The sequence below is a fragment of the Tinamus guttatus genome, unplaced genomic scaffold, assembly GCF_059628265.1.
Source record: "Tinamus guttatus ecotype Peru unplaced genomic scaffold, ASM5962826v1 Tinamus_guttatus_pri_ptg000242l, whole genome shotgun sequence".
Taxonomy (NCBI): Eukaryota; Metazoa; Chordata; class Aves; order Tinamiformes; family Tinamidae; genus Tinamus; species Tinamus guttatus.
Window position 1 is genome coordinate 4,908,739 of NW_028288776.1, and position 19,471 is coordinate 4,928,209.

The following is a 19,471-nucleotide window of genomic DNA, read 5'->3' on the forward strand; positions in this document are numbered from 1 at the left end:
TTTGAACAAAATAAGCTATGCTAGTAATTGACTGTTTTGGTAGTATAATAGTAATACTGACTAAAGCTCTTGACTAAAGCTCTGCTTATTGTGAAGTGACGTCTTTTCACACTGTTGACAAGTCAGAGTTTTGATGACTCAATTCTTGTGAGGAACAGGGATGTGAGTTTCAGCATTATTTAGCATTAAGCAAAGCCATTTGATAGCCATTTTATGAAATATCATGAGTTTTATATTTTATATATATATTTCGTGTGTGTGTATTTGTCTACTTCAGACCAAAGAAATTTCTTATTATCTGAGGCTCCTGTCATTTCTTATTTTCTGGATTTTTTCAGAGATATTTGTTTTTCCTTGTAAAAGATCTGTAAGGTCTACTTCGTAATAGGTGGCTGGAAATTCAAATTGATTACCATTAACTGATCCTGCCAGGAGAAGTGGAAGTACTGATACCTGTAAGGTTTGACCACCTTCTTGCTCTTTTGTACTTCATTTTGCTGGCCTTACAAATGCTCTTTTACTGCTTAACTCTTCCTTTACCCATGATGGTTTTTTTTCTGTTGTTCTTAAGGTACAATTTTAATTGAACTAGAAATTCAGTCTCCTTAGAGCAAATAAAATATTTAACTTTCATTAGTCAGAGGTGATTATCATAATCTTCCTGTGAGCTTTTATGGTGCATGACATAGATTTATACGACTTTCGAAAGAAACTTCTGCAAAGCAGAGTAGTCATTGCTACTGAGTCACGACGACTTCCCACTGTATCAACGCAAACCTTAGATCTTTATATTCTTGGGGCATTTAAGTAGGTATCACAAATTATATTCTCCTATTTGTTCTTTCAGTTCTCCTCACTCCACCCTTGAAAACTTAGTGATGGAGTGGTCATCTGCCTCATTATAACACTTACTTTGTAATACTTATTTTGTATTTGGACTCTTTTTCCAAATTATTTATCTACTGTCATGTCCTTAAAGCTAGGTGTGGTAAAAATCACTGAACTTAATGAGAAGTTTGCCTGCAAAAATCATGCAGGAGAAGAACCACACAACATTTACTTATTAGGTAAAGAGCTTATGCAGAATTTGATCAATTTATAATTCTGTGTATGTGTGCTTGTGTGCTATTTTTACATGTATGTATATATGTGTATGTGCATATGTATATACATATGTATGTATATATATGTGATTAGGTCATATGAAATTACCTCTGCCTAGTGGTGTTTTTTCAAATAAGCCTTCATCCCTGGCACTGCTTTCTAGAGCCAGGAGATTTCAGTTCTATTCTGTATATTGTGCTAAGGTTGTAACATGGTCTTAGAAAGTTATAAAGCTTCCTCTACCCTCAGTTTCTGTATCCATCTGGGAATAAATATAATTGTCTTTCTGAAGTGCTTTTAGACCTTGGATGGAAGATTTTTCTCAAAGTGCATCATATTATTATTTTATATCACGATGCTGTTAGCTGGGCATCTTGTTATCATTGTGCCAGACTAAGGGCTGTATTTTTCCATTCTTAGTTGCAGAGATTTTTTTTGTCATTTTCAATTCCAATTGCACATGCCATGGTGAAAGAGCTGTGGTTCTTCAAGATGAAAAATGGCCACTCTGATGAAGCCAGGCATGAAAGGATAGCGTTTGGTAGAAGTTGAGAGCTAAAGCAACGTAGATTTTAAAATTGCTGTTGTCTGTAAACACTGCTTTGCAACAATTTTTAATATGTGAGATGATGCACACTGAAGATCATGAATCGATCAAATTATAGGGACAAGTGTAAGATGACAGGATAAACCAGATAATGGTGGTAGTGCCTACTAGCACTACATATCTTCCGTCTGACAGCATTTTCTATCATAAATCCATATGTTTTATAACTAGGCCATAAAAGCTTACTTCAGGCTGAAATGTAACAGGATGTACTGTAGTTCAAAAATTGTGCCCTTAAAAATACTTCAGTAGTTTCTACATTAAACTTGCAATATTTAAAAATTACACTTCCCTTGCACTCTGGTAACTTGAGATTTTTGAACTGGTGGACTTCTTTCGCAGAAGAAAGTTATTTGTATGTAAATCTGTGTGTTCAACCTCTGCTTAAAACTTGCTGTCCTTCTGGATTCATCACATTAATTTTCCAGTGGATTTTATATATGCAGGTGTGTCTCACCCTCAGAAAATACTCCTTCACACATTTTCCAATTAGACTGGGGAACGTGCTGAAACTTCATAGGAAAATGATGAGACTAAAGTGAGTTTGGGCTTTGATATGTTGTTTAAAAGACTAGCTATGTAAAAGAGTAACAAGAACACAGTTATTAAATTAACCCTTTACAATCCAAAGTTCTATGCACTGCTAAATATTAGGATCAGTTTATTCATCAATGACCTGGGTGAAGGCACAGAGTGCTCCCTCAGCAAGTTTGCTGATGATACCAAACTGGGAGGAGTAGCTGATACCCCGGAGGGCTGCGCTGCCATCCAGTGGGATCTGGACAGACTGGAAAACTGGGCGGTGAAAAACCTCATGCAATTCAACAAGGTCAAGTGCAAGGTCCTGCACCTGGGGAGGAATAACCCCAGACACCAGTACAGGCTGGGGACTGACCTTCTGGAGAGCAGCTCTGCAGAGAGGGACCTGGGCATTATGGTGGACGACAAGTTGACCATGAGGCAGCAGTGTGCCCTCGTGGCCAAGAAGGCCAGTGGGATCCTGGGCTGCATTAAGAAGAGCGTCTCCAGCAGGTCGAGGGAGGTGATCCTGCCCCTCTACTCAGCCCTGGTGAGGCCACATCTGGAGTATTGTGTCCAGTTCTGGGCTCCACAGTACAAGAGGGATGTGGAGCTGCTGGAGAGAGTCCAGCGCAGGGCCACAAGGATGATCAGGGGCCTGGAACATCTGCCCTATGAGGAGAGGCTGAGGGAGCTGGGCCTGTTCAGCCTGGAGAAGAGAAGGCTGAGAGGGGATCTAATGAATATATACAAATACCTCAAGGGAGGCAGTGAGGAGGCTGGTGCTGGCGTCTTTTCAGTGGTGGCCACCGACAGAACTAGAGGAACCGGCCAGAAACTGAAGCATCAAAAGTTCCACAGGAACTTAAGGAAAAATTTCTTAACAGTGAGTGTGACAGAGCACTGGAACAAGGTGCCCAGAGAGATTGTGGAGTTTCCTTCTCTGGAGATCTTCAAAACCCGCTTGGACGCAGTCCTGTGCCACGTGCTCTAGGTGTCCCTGCGTATGCAGGGGGGTTGGACTAGATGATCCCTAGAGGTCCCTTCCAACCTTAAGCATTCTATGATTCTGTGATCTGTAATCAGTTTCTCTCTTGTCTTCAGATTCTTAATGTTTTGTCTGGGCTTATTTTATACTGATCTGTCTTGTGGACAGGAAACATGTGCCTGTGGATCATGATGCAGTGTGGTAAGATACATACTAAGAATTGGTCTAGTTTTAACAATATCTTAATTTCAACGCTTTGCATACACATCTTGGAGCTATAGATTAATAGAAAAACTAAGTGTTCTACATTTTATCATGATAAAATCTTTTTATTTTTATACTGCTATTAATGAAAGGATTATAGCAGCAGAGAAGCCACTGTGATCTGTATGAAGTCTTGCAGTCTTCTTAGAGTTGATCTATTAATAAGTCTTACATCAATTTGAGTACATCAATCAGTTGATCAATTTGAGCAACCTATGCTAGATATGTGCTCCAATACCCACTGTAAAAGGGACAAATTACTATTATCTCAAAGCTATTCTGTTCTTTCTACAGTTCTGTGGAATCAGATGCTGGGAATGAAACACAATCACTGAAAGAGTTAAACATTAGTTGATGCGGCTGCTCCTAAGGAGGAGTTTGCTGCATTTTATCCCTAGAGAATTGGGCATCTTTAGGGTATTAAGTTTTGGCAAAGAGGAAGATACCGGATTTAAATGATACCAAGTTTGATCCTAGTTCCATCTATTGCACCTGAGGTTGACCTTCTTGGATTCAGATATTTTAAAGTAATACCTTTGTTCTAGGTTTAGGATTTGCCAAATGAGAGCGTTTCATCACCTAAAGGACAAGCCTCCATGACTAGCTATTCCTAGTGATTACTGTGAAGAAATTACTTGAATTGTAATATTTGTGAGGCAAAGGAAAAAATACCTTATCTGAAATCCTCTTTATTCACAAGCCAAATATAACCCAGTAAGACACACTGTGAGGTTCCATATACAGAACTAGCACTGTTCACCCAATAGTTTGCAAGAACTAGACATGCTCGAGTCCTTCGCAAAGAAACTACCACATGTGCTAACTTTGTTGTTTTTAGGGAGACGATCTTTTACTCACAGAACTTGCTTTGCCTTCTAACTTCAATGCAGTCTGGGATCGACGACGATCTTGGAGAAGTGGAAGGCAGTGATTTTCAAGGTGTCATGCTCTAATGTATGTGGATCCTGTTTTGAGCTGGTTTGGTCAGTATTAGAGTACCTGGTAGTATGTAATTTCTTGATTTCAGAAACTTGGTCATGTCATTGCAAGCCATGGTTGTCTGGTTTGTAGTTTGTTGCTTCAGGAAGACAGTTGATAATTCAGTCTTTTGCTGGACTAAGGGAAGCAAAACTGAACACAGTCTTCTCTGATCCCACTTGGTCTCCTTCATTGTAAAAGTGTGGCTGTATACAGTGATTTTTCAGATTATTTTTGCCCTCCTTTCCTCCACCTCCAATTAACAAACAGCAGTTTGATAGCATGGCAGCAAGTGCATGTTCATATCAAAAAGAATTTTCTCTACCATCGTCATATTAAAATGAAGTGTCAGCCTGTAGAGTTAATTAGCTAGATTTGCACATAGGGCCATTCTTGATGTTAAAGGCTTCAGGCTGGAAGGGAGTCCCAATATTTTACATTTCCAAATCAAATATTAATTGCATGCTGTAGAGAATCCTCTCTTTTCCCCAAACAAAATTTATAAATAAAAAGCTAGGCCTTTCAAACCATCAGCAGTATTAATTCTGGATTTGAAGGATTATGAAAGATAAACAACCACATAATTGTGAATTAGAAAAATACTGGCCTAGGTTGCATAAAAACCTCCATTAAATAAGTACTGTAAGTTTTCACTATGAAAATTCAGTGGCATTGTACTTTAAAAAACCATAATGAAATAACCATCTGATAATGATACTCAAGTTGCTTTTCACAAATCACATATACATACAGGAAGTCAGATAGCCAGAAAAGGCTATATACTGGTTTAATGTACAGTTTGACACAAAGTACTCCTGATATACTCCATCCTAACTTCCTGAGCGTGGTCACAGTTCTCATCGGCAAACCCTGCTACTCTTCTCATCTAGGTCGCCCTACTGTCCCAGAATGTCCAACACTCCGAAAGCTGATGCAGTCTTTGGTGTGGATCCCTCAGACCACCGGTTTAACCTCAGAGTGATTCACAGTAAGTGGTTCTGGTTTCCAGTCTGGTTGGAAAAAGTGAATATTGAATGTCCGTGCCCAGTTCTCAAAGACTCGTTTCTCTGTGATGAAGCGATGATGGCTGCCCTTGCGGCCCCGCTCGTGGGAAAGGTACATTGTGCACTCGTCAGGTCCCAGAGGTTCGTAGTAATGATAAGGTACTGAAAGATGATTAGGATCCCTGTGGAAGAAAGAAAATAGAAGAAAAAAGCTCCAGATGTTCCTTTTTACTGATTGAAAAGATGCTATCTTTAATAAGCTGAGCTTTTATTCCTAGGTAAACCAAATTTCTAGATACCTGTATTTTTATTGCATACTTAATGCATCAGAATGGAGCAAAAGTTTTTAATTTGCTCCTCTTGTTTTATTTTAATCACTTCCTCCCTGTTAAATAAAGAACAGCAGTAGCTCAATAAGGGAGAATGCTACAGGGCTGCTATTATCCTGAAACTTGAAACACACTAACTTAAAAGAAATTCATATCCACATTTTGACCTGTAAAAAGCCTTGCAGTGGCATTTACTGAACTGAGGGAAAAAAGAAAAGGGAAAGACGGAGGGGAGAAGGTTATCTGGGTCACATCAGCTCTGGTGAACGTTACCAGCACAGTGCTTAGGGATGTGAGAGCACATTAGCGCATCTGCATGTCTGAGTGGTCATACAGCCTGCTATTGAAAGCTTTATAATCAAACAGATCTAATGCACATGTAAGTTCTTTTGGTTTTTAATGGGAACTTTCATATTTCTAAGGCAAAAATTCAAGCTGTTCACCCATAGTGTCCTTTTGACCTTCTGAGCCCATCAGCATTAACCTACAGATGCCATACCTGTGTGATGACACATACGACAATCCTAAAAGCAATTAGGTACCTAGGACAAAGATCATTTTAACAGTTTTAATCTCAATATTCTGTTCTTGCATGCTTCAAAGGGTGCATTTGCATTATGCTTGTAACATAGAGTGGATAATTCTCCTTTTGCCTTATTTATTCTCTGTACTAAACTGTACCCTCTGTGTTTTTAATTTGGGCACAAGTACTTTGGACAGACAAGAACTCTTACACAAAATAACTATTTCTACAAAATACTGAAAGAAATATAACTGTCCAGACAGAATAACCCAATTGTAATGCTGTAATGCTGACATTTTCCAAGCCACAGTAGAGTTAGTGTAAAACTTGTATGCCAGATATCCACAGTTACTACCAAGGAACTATTTTGGGGTGTAAAAGAGGATAACCAAAAGCTAATCAAGTACTTCCACTTGGAATTATTCTGTGTTAAAATCTGAGCTGAATAGGACTCCAATACAGAGCAAGAAAGTTAACATAGAGTCAGCTCTTATACTGAGTTTATTATTTCCATTTTGAAGAGCTAATATTTAAGATTATTTTCAATTCAATGCATCTTCCAACTGTCAGTAGTCTGTCCTGAGCATTGTTTTTATTATATAATTTTGTCACCTATACAATTCTCTTTTTTTTTTCTTATTTTTACCAATATCCATATTATATTTGCAGTGGTAATGTATGATCCTGCTGCTGCTTTCCATTTGTACCCAAGATTAACATTTTAATTCAATCAATTTAGCTTCCTGATAACATCACAGTGTGATCAATCTTACAACACTAGTGTAACAATAAAATTGCATCTCTAAAATAAGATGGATCCCAAATTTGCAGCATATATTCTTACGGGGATATATCAGAGAATGAAAAGAAATCCTTTAATACCTTATCCATACAAAGTGTATTTTTTAATTTAAAAAATATCCTTTCATATGTGCATTTAATAGATTTGGGGTTTTTTAGCTACCACCAAGTGCAAAATGTTAGATCTCAAATCTTCAATTAAATTTTCACACACCTTTTGATATATTGGACCTCTTATTATTATCTTATAAATGAATTCTTTGCATGGTTATTATAAATGTAACAGGATACATTTTAATGTGGCTTGTTTTTTCTTAAAACCTACTAAACAAATAGGCATCTGTCTTTTATTTAACTTACTCATCCTTTCTATAAGGAGGATGGATGTGTTCACAAGCGTAAATCTGCGTAGCTCAGTGGAAATTCACTGCTTTAAAATAAAGATTAGTAAGGTTGAAATCATATCTCCAAAAGACTTTGATTAAATGCAGTCACAGTGGAAATGAGTTACCTGCTCACAGCCCAGTATTGCAAAGTGAGCTTATAAAGTTGCTGGCCTGGATAACGTCCTGGTAGATTTAGTAAGTTTTCCTTTCTTTTTTTTTTTCCCTCTTTTTCTCTCTTTTTTTTTTTCTTCTGTAAAATAGTAGTTGAAAACTGTGACTATAGACAGCACAGCAAACCTGAGCCAGGTTTGCAGAACTAACCTCTGCTGGGTTTGCAGAACATGCCCAAGAAGAGCACAGAGCTGCACGTGGATGTCCCTTTCCTGTTCCTTTGCCATACACTGAAATTAGGTGTGGATCACGGTGATTACTTTCACCAGAATCAGATTTCCCTCCAAGGATCTAGAGGAACCCTGGTCATATTTTTCCATGCAAAATCCAAAAGATACAGGGTGGTGGTCTCTGTGTGCGTGTCAGGAGGAGGGAAGGAGAAAAGGCTTGATAGTGGTCCTTTTTTCTTCTTCCTTCTCTCCCATAATTTAGTGTTTAGCAAGGGTTATACTCTTCCTGTTGCTTTTTTGATGCAGGATTTTGAAGTTTGTACCTCCTAGTTGGGGCTTTAGCTGTCATGCTATTAATAATCTAAAATGGATTTTTAGCAATGGGTCCTCTTGAAGACAATAACTCCAAATTCCATTAAACGTGCTGAAGCTAAAAGCAGAGCATCCCAAGTGGATGCCCTTAGCTCAAGGATATAGCAGGTCACTGTTTTTTTTTGTGCATTGCCCTGGCAGAAATATTGCAGAAATATCTACTGCATTGGAGGTAGCTGTCAAGAGAAGCAGCAGAGCACAGCCCAGGCACCCTGTTGGGTTCAGAACTCTGAAGGGCAGTTAGGTATCAAGAAAGAATCGTCTGCAGCCTTCCTCTTTCATAGGAATTCTGGATTTGCCCGGATTTCATGCAAGTAAGGTTTAGATTTGAACTTGGCTTGAGTAACTACACCATAACCCAATTTAACTGTCCTGTGTTATCTTCTCACTCTGCAATTAGCTTGTGTCACTAGCAAATGAAATGCATGAGTAATTTCTATAAGGAAATTGCTTGCCACCTCATTTATTAACATTAAAACAGATGCTGTTTTATCACTGACTGATACTGGACATTAATCAGTATTTTGTCAGACTTTGCATGCATATTAATAATCACAGCTGGGAGGAAGCTGGGGAAGGTCCTTTGTAAAACACACTCCACTTCCTGCCTAACAGCCTGCCAGCGCAGCAACAGCCTAAGTGCTTGTACCCAGTGTCAATCAGCTGCTCTTTGCCACTTCGGTGCACATTTTCCCACAGATGGGATCCACCCACGCTGAAAGCTGGAAGTGCAGGAAGCAGTGTTTGCCGCAAAAGAAACAAAGCAGAAAAATAAGGCCATCCCATAGCGCGTTCTGGTCAACCTCTTCCTTTACAAACTAAAAGCAATCATAAATCAGCCCATAAAACTTTCTGCATTCACTTGCTTTGTAAAAGAATTTGCATTTTGAAGGGTGACTAAAATGTCATTTTCATGGTGAGTGATGGGCAGGGCACTACAGCAGGACTATAAAGATGGCTGGATATTTTTTTGCCTGCTATTCCTGGTATCCCATTTCCTCAACCTTCTTTCAAGCCCAGTTTTGCTGAACTCTATACTCTGGCTCCACAAAGCCAGATAATGCAGTAGCTGCTAGTTAATGAGGTGAGATGTGGGGTAAAGATTAAAGGCCAGGACTATCTGTTGTATGGCTGGAGTTTAAAAATCTTGCAAACACCTCCCATAAAGCCCAGCAGATGTGACTAGCAGCAAGTGCTTTTTTTTGCATTTGATTTAAAGGAATTGAAAGCAAGGAAAGAGAGGTAAGAAAACACTAGATTTAAAAGCTGTGCCCAGAGGAATAAATTAAAGGATTTCAAAAGCCAATTTTCAGGCAAATTATCACAGATGGGAAATGGCCTAACAGACAAATGACTCTCCATAGGAAAATGATCCGGCTCCTTATTCATATCTATTAAAATAAGGCTCTGAATAAGCTTTAGACTTCTGTGAGCTCCAGAAGGCCCATGAAGACAAGGGGAGGACGAGGGTTCTTGTCACTACCACCTCGAGTCTTCCTCGCGTGGGTGGGAATACCTAAGGAGGTGTTCAGATAGACAGGGGCTGGTGTCATCACAGACTGCATTAAGGCAGGCCTGTGTCCTTTCCAGGGGGCTGCTGAGCAGCCACACAGACAAGTGGCAGCACTATAAGTTATTTTGGGAATTGTAGTGTTGTCTGTGAAGGATGTTGGGGGTGAAAAAAGAAAAATCCTTGAGGGCTCAGGTCAGGTGGCTTGTGAATGGTGCTAATGCAGCCTCGAGAGGGAAACGTTGCCCATCTGGGGCACCGGCTGAAGGAGCAGGGGTCAGGCATGGGTCCCTGCACCCTGAAAATAATACAGCAAGATGATTTTACTTCCTTGAGTTTCTTCTGACCGAAGAGTGAGGTGCACGCACTCTCTCCAGAGCTCTTTGCAATGTGCATGCTGCTATAGGCTTTCATCTTATTTCTAGACTGTGCAAATCAGATGTATTTAACAGCACGAGAGTTGTATCATAGACATTAACCCTTAATACAGTCCAGCGTTAAGTCTGTAGCCAAGTAAAGAGATTCAATATTGCAGAGCGCTTTGCTGCAGCATACTCAGAAATTCACAATAATCAGGTCACCAATTCCAGTTCAACTATAAAATCAATACCCAGTGAAAGTAAATAGAAATGAATCTAAACCACATTGTTGCAATTAATAGCAACAAATCTTTTTAATCTGTAATGTTCACTCCCCTTTAGCCAGGCTGTTTTTCCTGCCTGAGTAGGAAGCAATTTGTTTAATGATCTTAAGCTAATAATTTGTAGCAGAATCAACAGTATGATATTCATGATACCTTTGAGATGTCCTTCATGTTACCAATGTGATACTAATTTAGTTCCATAGCAGTGTTTTCCCCCCACACTCATTACTTACTCCACAAATTTATAATTAAAAAATAATGGGTAGCTGCTAAAGTTGTAAATTTAGTGACATTCAACCTGAATAGAAACAAGAATATAAGATATTTTTTAAAAATCTTAGTTGCTTTAATTACACAGCAAATAAAATACACTTGTATCTATATCATCTCTAACACAGTTAGAGAGGGGTTAGTCTTTTTTTTTTTAATGGTGAATTTGCATGGAGATCTGTCTTAAAGTAGAGCCATTTACAAAGTATTTCTTATGCTGTGTTTTTTTTTTTTTTCTACCTTCTGTGAAAGTAAGCACTCCTATTGGACTTCTAAGAAAGTGGGTAATGAACAAACTGAGAGGGTTAATTTCCATTTATGGCAACATATTCCTTTTACAGATCTTCATTTTTGACTTTCTCCAGGCTTGGCCACTACAGCTTTCCTCTTTGTTGCCTGAGGAATAAAACTAACCTAAAGACCTTTGATTTTAAGAAACATCTTTTCCCCTTTTTTTTGACCAGGTAAGTGAACTTTTTGTTATGATTATGTTGTTATGGTTATGTTATACTAGATATAAACATTAGCTATATAGGATAGCTAATTCTATAGCAATCCTACTAGCATAGTAGGATTGATTTTTTTGTAAGAATTTAATATTTTATCTGTTTAATTACAGTGTATTAATTCTACTAAAACCTCTCATATAATCACAGTGACAATTTTAGCTTCTTAAACTTTTTTTTTTTTTAATAAGTACACTTACTTGCGTCAATCTGACTTTAACAATTAGGAGCCCTTGTTTGGAAAGTAAGGACTGTGCAATGTTTTATACTGACATGTAATGTTTAGTTCAGTGGTGTAAGAATTACTTTCATGTGCCACTGGAATACAATCTCTTCTGAAGTAAGACAGGGCAGTCACTGTAGTGATGCCGAGGGGACAGCAATTCCAGCAGGGGAACTGGAGACGAGTGTCTTGGCCAACTGGAACAACAGGGCAACAGAAGTGCTGTGCTGCAGAAGGTATTTATGTTGTTTGGACTCTCTGATCTAGTTTTGTTATTTTCCTAGGAGGATTCCTGTTGAAAGCTGGCAGTACATTACCACATTTGTCATCAGTGTTTGCCTTTAATGTGCACAAAGTGGAATTTCGGGTTGACATTTAATATTGTAATTTCTTCAGAGATTTCTACTTCTTTTTGCCTAGGACAAATGCAGGTGTTTGACTCATGCTCACTGGTAGAAGAAAGAAAAGAAGAAAATAAAACAGTCCTATTATGATAGATGAACTAACCTGATACTGCAGCCTGCCATCCCTTACCCCTGAAAGGCATCTCACTAATGAACTATACTTTGGTGAGTTAGTAAATTTGCAAAAGAGATTTCAGGAAAGTAAGTATCTCCTAGAAAGAGGGGGTTAAGAGCAGGCAATAAAACATTACAGCCAAGACCATTGCTCCATGACTGTCAATACCAGCTCTGGGCATAGCTGGATCACCTAAGTGAGATCAGGCACAAGTGGGATCAAGGTATGGGCACATAGCAACATCTCTCTGGAAGGCCAGACAGCTTGGCCTTCCTGTGATGGTAGGTCAGATGATACTTGACAACACAGGACTGCCGATGCAAAAAAATTTACATGAATTTTAGACCAGATAGGTGCTTGGCATCATGTAGTTAATGATTTCATGATTTTGGTCCAGTATCAGGAGTCTGGAAAACTAGTTTCCTATCACTGTTCCATAGTGAATTGTTACCCAGCACCCCAGTCTCAAGTCCTGAATCTGGCCTGAAGCATAATGTAGCTGTAAAATCTGTAAAAAATGTTATAGCATGAACTGCTCACGTAGCCTCCGCTGACAGAACGTGTGTGCTGTTTGCATTGCTTTTGACTTGCATTTTGCATAACCAAAATGGGTGATTACAGGTCTGCCTATTCTACTACTCTATCTACCTATACTACTTTAGTGGGGATTATGCAGGAAGCCACTTTATTGAAAGACTGGGATTTATGTGACACAGATACGACAATCTTCACTTTGTTTACATAAAAATATTTAAGTTAGAAACTAGTCACTATGAGAACTCCACTACTCCATTAAGAGGCAGGGAGAGTCTTTAAAAAAATTAAAAGTAATATTTTTCAGTACTCCTTTTTCACATTAATTTCATGCCAATTATTGCATTATTTCTAGGTGATAAATATTCAGAAGCTAAAAGACACCAGGATGGATTAATTCTTGCACACTACAAACAAAAACTTTTATATAACATAATTAAATGGTGTTTTTCAGAATCAGATTTGGGGCATGTTAATTAATTGGCTTAAGGGGACTGAAGACATATATCACAGAAAAAAATTAAAGATTCAGATATTTATCTGTAACATCCAACCTTGTTGGCTAATAATGGTTCTGAAATGAATCCTACCTGCAGAAATCCGGTGGCACCATGCCATAAACATTTATCCTGTCACAGAGCTCTAATGCGATAGTCATTGTGAACCAGCCCGTGCTAAGCCAAGTGTTGGATATCTTCCTGAAAGCAGAAACATAATTAAGTTTCTAGGCTGACAAATAATTCTTGAGATATCCGAAGCAATTTCTAGGCAGTTTTTTCATTCTTATGAAAGGTTACAAAAATTGGGCAACCATGACTACTTTGACTCATTCATCTTTTAATGACTTTACTCATGTCTTCTGTCAGTGGGCTAATCTATGCAGAAACCACCTTTGCTGCAATTAATTTTGGGTGCAGCAATGTTAATATTTAGCTGACCTTTTGATAAGTTTACCTTAAGTGACTGAAACTTCATGTCCTATATTTATATTCTTCTGCTAGTAATGTACTGGGAAAATATCACACATCCAGAATCACTTAATGGAACTTGCACGCTAACTGACCCAGTGCAGGGGATGAAGAGGGCTGTTTCAATGCTACCTCCACAACATATAGAGGAAGTCGTCTTCTGGAACTGGACCTGCCCTCAAATGTAGTCACATCCTCTGATCCCAGAGTTTGGTTTCTGGATGTTCCCAGGCAAATCAGCCCTCCGTGTGCCCACACCACCGTGATGGCTGGCAGGAAAATCCTGTGGTAGCTGCAGCTGCGCCCGTCTCAAAGCCAACCTGGAAAACCTTCCTCCCACTCCTGCCCCAGGAGCCCTGACTGGGAGGTGGAAGTGTGTGGGTCAACACTAGGAGTCTTCTAAGGCATTTTCTTTCCTGGCCTCTTCATCAGGCTAGGACTCATTGGTAAAAGAAGCACAACTGATCTCAGCCCTGTTTAAACAAAAGTCGGGAGGTGTTTTTAGGTAAGTAACTGCTCACAATTATGAGATCTACAATCTAGGCTTTTGCTATCTCACGGGTCCTTACCTGCAAATTGGGAACAGTGCACTTCTTGTGCTTGTCATTGCTGTTTAGTGTATAAGACTTCAGAATTATCATGGTCACTCATTGCCTGGCAGATGCACTGAGATCCTCAGTCCTGTGTTAAGTTCCTACCCGCCTTGTCTGCCTTCTGCACTGGAGCCTTCACTGGGGGAATCCAGGGTGCTGGCCCCAGTGCCCAGTCCTGCTTTTGTAATTTATCTTGTCATAGCTGACTACAAAACAATCCCAGAAGGGGCCTGAACCCAGACACCCACTGCAAGCACCATCCCCATGAGTAGTGTAGGGGAGCGAGTACAATCATGCCATGCAGATTCCTGAAGTAGCGCTAAAAAACTTGGTTTGGAAATGGTGCCCTCCTGCGCAGCAGGAGGAAGGTGTTTTAAACACACTCAGCCTGAGAAGTGGCTGATACCAAGGTCTCCCTTTTGCTCAGAGAAATAGCTCTTGTCAACACAAGTGAATTGTTTAATCCAAGAGGCCTAAGGGATGCTGAGGAGCCCGAGTCTGTCCAGGTAGATTCCTGCTGCTCCCACTGTACAGACTTCCAGGCTAAACTAGCATTTTGAGACTAACATGCTGTGATTTAAGCATCTAATTAGCCCAAATCATGGGGCTTTGCCTCTTTTCTGAATTTGTAACTAAGCTGTTTTTTTGGACCAATTCGTCACAGTGTGGTAGCAGGCTCATAAGCTCAGCACAGGCCTTCAGGCACTACAGCAGTACAAAACAGTATATGATTTCTGGCTCAAAATTACTATGAACAGGAAAGGAAGGGAAAGCTTAAAAATTTGCTTTCCTGCCACTTGAGAATTTATAAGCTTATGAATCACTAGGCAATTTAGATACTTAGTCAGGCCAGCATATCTGGGAGCCTGTACAAGGCCACTGTTTCAGGCAACTAAGACTTTATTTTCCAAAACAGAGGGAGCAATTATATTCTGACCATGATCTAAGTGGCTAGCCCTTGTCCAGGTCAGAAAAACTAGTTAGGCTGTAGCCTGGATTAGCTGTTGTATCAATTGCACAGTTATTTTGTCCTTTGCTGTTTTCAATAAACAGGAAAATAACTGATTTGAACTAAACTATCTTAAAAAGCAGTTTAATAAAGACTTAGAAACTTATGCAAGTACCAGTCTAGAGCCTCTTCAATTACCACCTTTCTAGGACAGCAGTGCAGGACCATGGTTACAGTGTCTTGCCTTTTCCTGAAAACAAGCTTCCAACAAAAGGATACTGTTTTTATACCTAATCAGCTGTAATGAAAGAATATGAAGAACTGTCATGTGCTTATTAGGGGGAATTATCAGATATTCTTTTATATGGTGAACTAGCACACTGTGCTGATAATTCTGTAGTGCACACTAAATTACAATTAAAGGCCTTTCTGCTCCACCAAAATCTCATTTATAATCTCTATGGAAATACTCTTCCTGCAGTTATTTCATTTATGCTTCCTTTATCTAATTACTGTAATATTGGTTTTGAATCATACTTTCTTAATGTACCCTTATTCAATTATAAAGTTATTTTCAAGTACAGTTACTTTATAATACCAAGTATATTGCTTGGCAGCCTTTGTCAGTCACTATACTGTTTAAGTGGTGATGTTTTCTGAATGTTTCCCTTCATCTTAAAATCTGCTGTTTTTTCTTAAAACCCAATTACATTTTTTCATGATTTTCAAAACAGAAATGAATGGTTTGATTATGGCAACCTTGCAATCAGACTTCCTTGTTGCTCCTTTGTTTTTTGTAGGCACTGAGGGTGAGAGCTTGGCTGAAACCTCCCAGGGAAGGGTGAGCACTCTGGGACGTGACGTACAGTGTTCTGCTCCTGCTCCCACAGCTATAAGTAAGTTGTGTTTCCTTACAAAGTCTTTTTCATCTTCTCGCTCTTTCTCCATGCTGCCTAATCATTTATTTTCATCTCTTGTTTTAATCATCTTCTTAATCCTTCAGGTATGCGGTATGTGCCCTCTAAAGGAGCAGGTGCTGTACAGCAGAGCCTGCAATTTCCTAAATGCAACAGGACCTGTTTGTGAGCCCGAATTTTGCTAGCATCTAAGCACCCTTGACTCACACTGGGAGTTTAGGGTACCCATGACTGAGCCCGAGATAGGCTGTGACAACTCCATTAAAGTCTCAAACTCCTGGAGACTGGGATCTGTGCAGAGAAACGCTGTCCTTGGAAAAGGAAGACCCAGCTGTAGGTCTGCTCTGCATACTTGCCTCTCAATACCGGGCATATAGATAATTCCTTACCCTGCTTTCACAGGTTTTAATAGCCTCTCTTGCTCCACTCCAGATGAACAAACCGGGAAAAGGCAGCAGGACAGCTGAACTGGCAGGGTTAGCCTTCCTCCTAGTTCCAGCAAAGGAAGAGCTTTACAGGCATAAATTTCCAGATGAAGAGGAAAGGGCCTTTAATGGTAAGACTTGAATAGTCACTGTGCACTCCAGTGTACAGTACAAAGACACAAATGCAAAGCAAAGATACTGTTCCCATTGGGCATAGAATGCAACAGCTCACTATGTCACTGGCTCTGCCTTTTCCATGCTGCCCAGAAGACAAAGTCTGTGCTCTTGAGCACTCCCCATCCACAGAGGATCCAGCCCAGCTGCTAGACTCTGATGTGCATGTGTAGTATTTGTGAAGACACAAAATTTCACTGTGAGTTACTGCACAATAAACATACCTCTTCATCTGAACCTAAGTGGGGACCCTGATCTGTTTTTTACAGCTGAATATTTAGTATGTAAAAAAAATGAGTTCATTAAAAATAAATGTATTTCCCTCTAGGAAGTCTTTGGCTTAAATGCCAATTTTCAAACATTAGATGTGAAAATGCTCAAGTCCTGCAGTGGGTCACTTATTAAAAATTTGATTTGAAGATCAGCCTGCAAGTCATAAACAGTCTCATAAAGATGTAACTATCACAATAACTTTCCTTTTCCCAGTTGGAGATGTAAGATGAACTGTTCAGAAGCACCTAATGTATGAGTAATGTTTATTTGTTTTACAAGAAGCTTTACAGCTGCAATGTTCCAAGAATGCTTAAATTCAATAAACAACTATTACACTTCACAGAATAATGACATTTTCTCTATAAGAAAACATGACCTATCCATTTTGATTTTTCAGCATCAGTAGAAAACTTTCAGGTATATTACCCCAAAGTGAGTTTTCAACATTTCCTACCTCTTTGGATATATAAACAGTACATCCTGATTCTGTTATTACAAGTTGATGAGGCAATACTCAGTGTACATTATTTAGATGCATAATTTTTACTTAGGGTGCAAGTGATGTTACTTGGCATGTCATATCATATTACAACTCATGAAGCAGAATCCTTAATGGGGATGATGTTCCCTCTGAACCGCTCTGAAACCGATGCATATAAACTACCTTATTTTACCACACAGTAGGACTTCCCCCAAATGCATACACAGAACTTTTCTTACCTGTCTTTCCCAGTTTCCCGTTTGAACAAGTCATCAAATTGAAGCATCTTGTGGCGAGAAATCATATATGCTTTTAATTGAGGCAGTATCTGATTCATCAGTTGCAGGTTATTATACACCAAGCCTTTTCCATCTCTCCTCATGTAGCTGCTAGGACCCCAGAAGATAAACACAGCTCCATGGCTCATATTTAAGAGTTCGTTGCGATTTCTTAAAATCCTCTGGATGCTGGAGTGTGCAATGACTCGAAGGCTTGTTTTGTTGCCCACATCTTTTCCATAACCTCGGGTAGGTGCATCATTCATTCGTATTACGCACTCTGTCTGGTCGATTTTGTCACCTTGTTTACTTCCCAGAAGGTGTCCAGAGCTGGTGACCAATGCACAACTCTTGCAATGCATCTTTAAAGGCTGCAAAGACATACATACTTCAAAATCAGCTGTAAATGTCTTTCCCTTTCCATTCACTATGTGATAACTATAGCTAATATCTTACATGTACACGGCCTACTCTAGAGGACTTCACTTAAACCTCTCCCACCAGTCTTCCCAAATAAATAGGATCCACTCATTTTGTAGATGGGGAAATGGAGGTGTAAGTGTCTGGCCCTTAAACAAAGTTCTTTTCTCGAGTCAAGTCCACTGTTTGAATCCTCCTTTCCTCTTCTGCTTAACCCTCATACACCATAATTCCTGTTCCTTGCTTCCTAGGACTGTACTTCTTCCACTTGCCATAGATGAGCCAAAGAAAAAATATTTGTGATTGCTCCTCTACCATTTTTTTCAGGAAACAATCATTCATAAGCCCAGCGCTAGCAAGCACAAGTGTGAATAGCTTTTCATCCCCAAGGTTAGGACATTTTGCTAAATTAGAAAATTTACTCCAATCCTTTCATGCTTTTTCATGTGAGTAGCAAACCTGCTGTGATGCTCTCATTCCTTCATTGTGGCTCAGAGCTGGTCATTACTGTGTGTAAGATACATATATTTTACCTGATAGGGAGTTTTTACTGTCAACTTTTTCTGACTTGTCAGGCTATGGTTAAAAGTTACAAAATAAAAGGGGACAAGAGGTGTCTGCTCAGTGAGTCCCTGGCCTAAGGGAATGAGGAGAGTGAAATAAGCTTTCATAAAAATGGAAGTATATAAAAATCATATTACTGAAATATGCCACCAATACATATCAATAAGAGGAGTTTGGAAGTGTACTTACAGCTTAGCATGAGAACTAAAACAGGAAAATGTGCTATCAAACAGCATCCCAAATGTGCTAATTCCAACAAGAACAAGGGTGAACTGGGAAGCAAAGGTAATTTGAGGGTGCACCTCGTCAGTGGGGCTCTTTGATAGAAAACCTTGCAAGGCTTAAGAACAGTAACATGTGACTGCAGACCACAGAGATGATGCCCCCCGCGCAGGCAGAACTCCTGGCCTGGCTGCCAGTCTCTGGTCACTGGACCCTCTGGTGTTTCCCTTATAATGGCTCTCCAGAAAGAGATGAAAAGCCACCAAACTGAGCTGTGGTTTTTCTCATCAGTCTTAACGTTTCTCCAAAGAACATCAAGATCTACTGATCTCTGTGGGGCTCTATCAGATTTTTTCTGTTATTTTCATCATTAACCATAAAGTTACTTTTCCTTGGAGGCCTTTCTAGTGTGCTATTTAATTCTAGAGGCTCCCCATGAGATAAGTATGCTGAGAGCAGTCAGCGTCAGCACTGCTGCATTCGCTTGATCCCATCCCATGCTAAGGACTCAAGAGTGTTTGTTGGTTTTAGAGGACTCCAGCAATCTAAAGCACCCATGACAACACAGGCCCTGAGGCCTCCTGAGATCAAACTCTGTTGCTTCTCCTGTCAACTGGTTGTTCATGCCACTACAACTGGAGCAAGCACGCTGCCAAACGTAAACCTGTAAGTTTATTAGAAAAAAAGACTATAGAGACATATTATTATACTTGGTATTCAACAACTTGTATATAGGAAACAAGTGATTAAAGCAGTGTGCTGTGATGTACAACTTACTTAAAACAC

The 19,471-nt window shown here is 39.5% G+C and overlaps 1 protein-coding gene across 1 annotated transcript in view; it reads right to left on the reverse strand.

Annotated features, from left to right (window-relative positions):
- Positions 1 to 5,398: 5,398 nt before the first annotated feature.
- Positions 5,399 to 19,471, reverse strand: part of ST6GALNAC5 (ST6 N-acetylgalactosaminide alpha-2,6-sialyltransferase 5) — a 61,479-nt gene continuing 47,406 nt past the window's right edge. The window contains exons 3-5 of the mRNA XM_088526090.1: positions 17,441 to 17,850; positions 13,012 to 13,119; positions 5,399 to 5,646 (exon numbers count right to left, since the gene is read on the reverse strand). Of these exons, the coding sequence (XP_088382216.1) occupies positions 5,415 to 5,646; positions 13,012 to 13,119; positions 17,441 to 17,850 (750 nt within the window). The 3' untranslated portion in view covers positions 5,399 to 5,414. The remainder of the gene's footprint in view (positions 5,647 to 13,011; positions 13,120 to 17,440; positions 17,851 to 19,471) is intronic.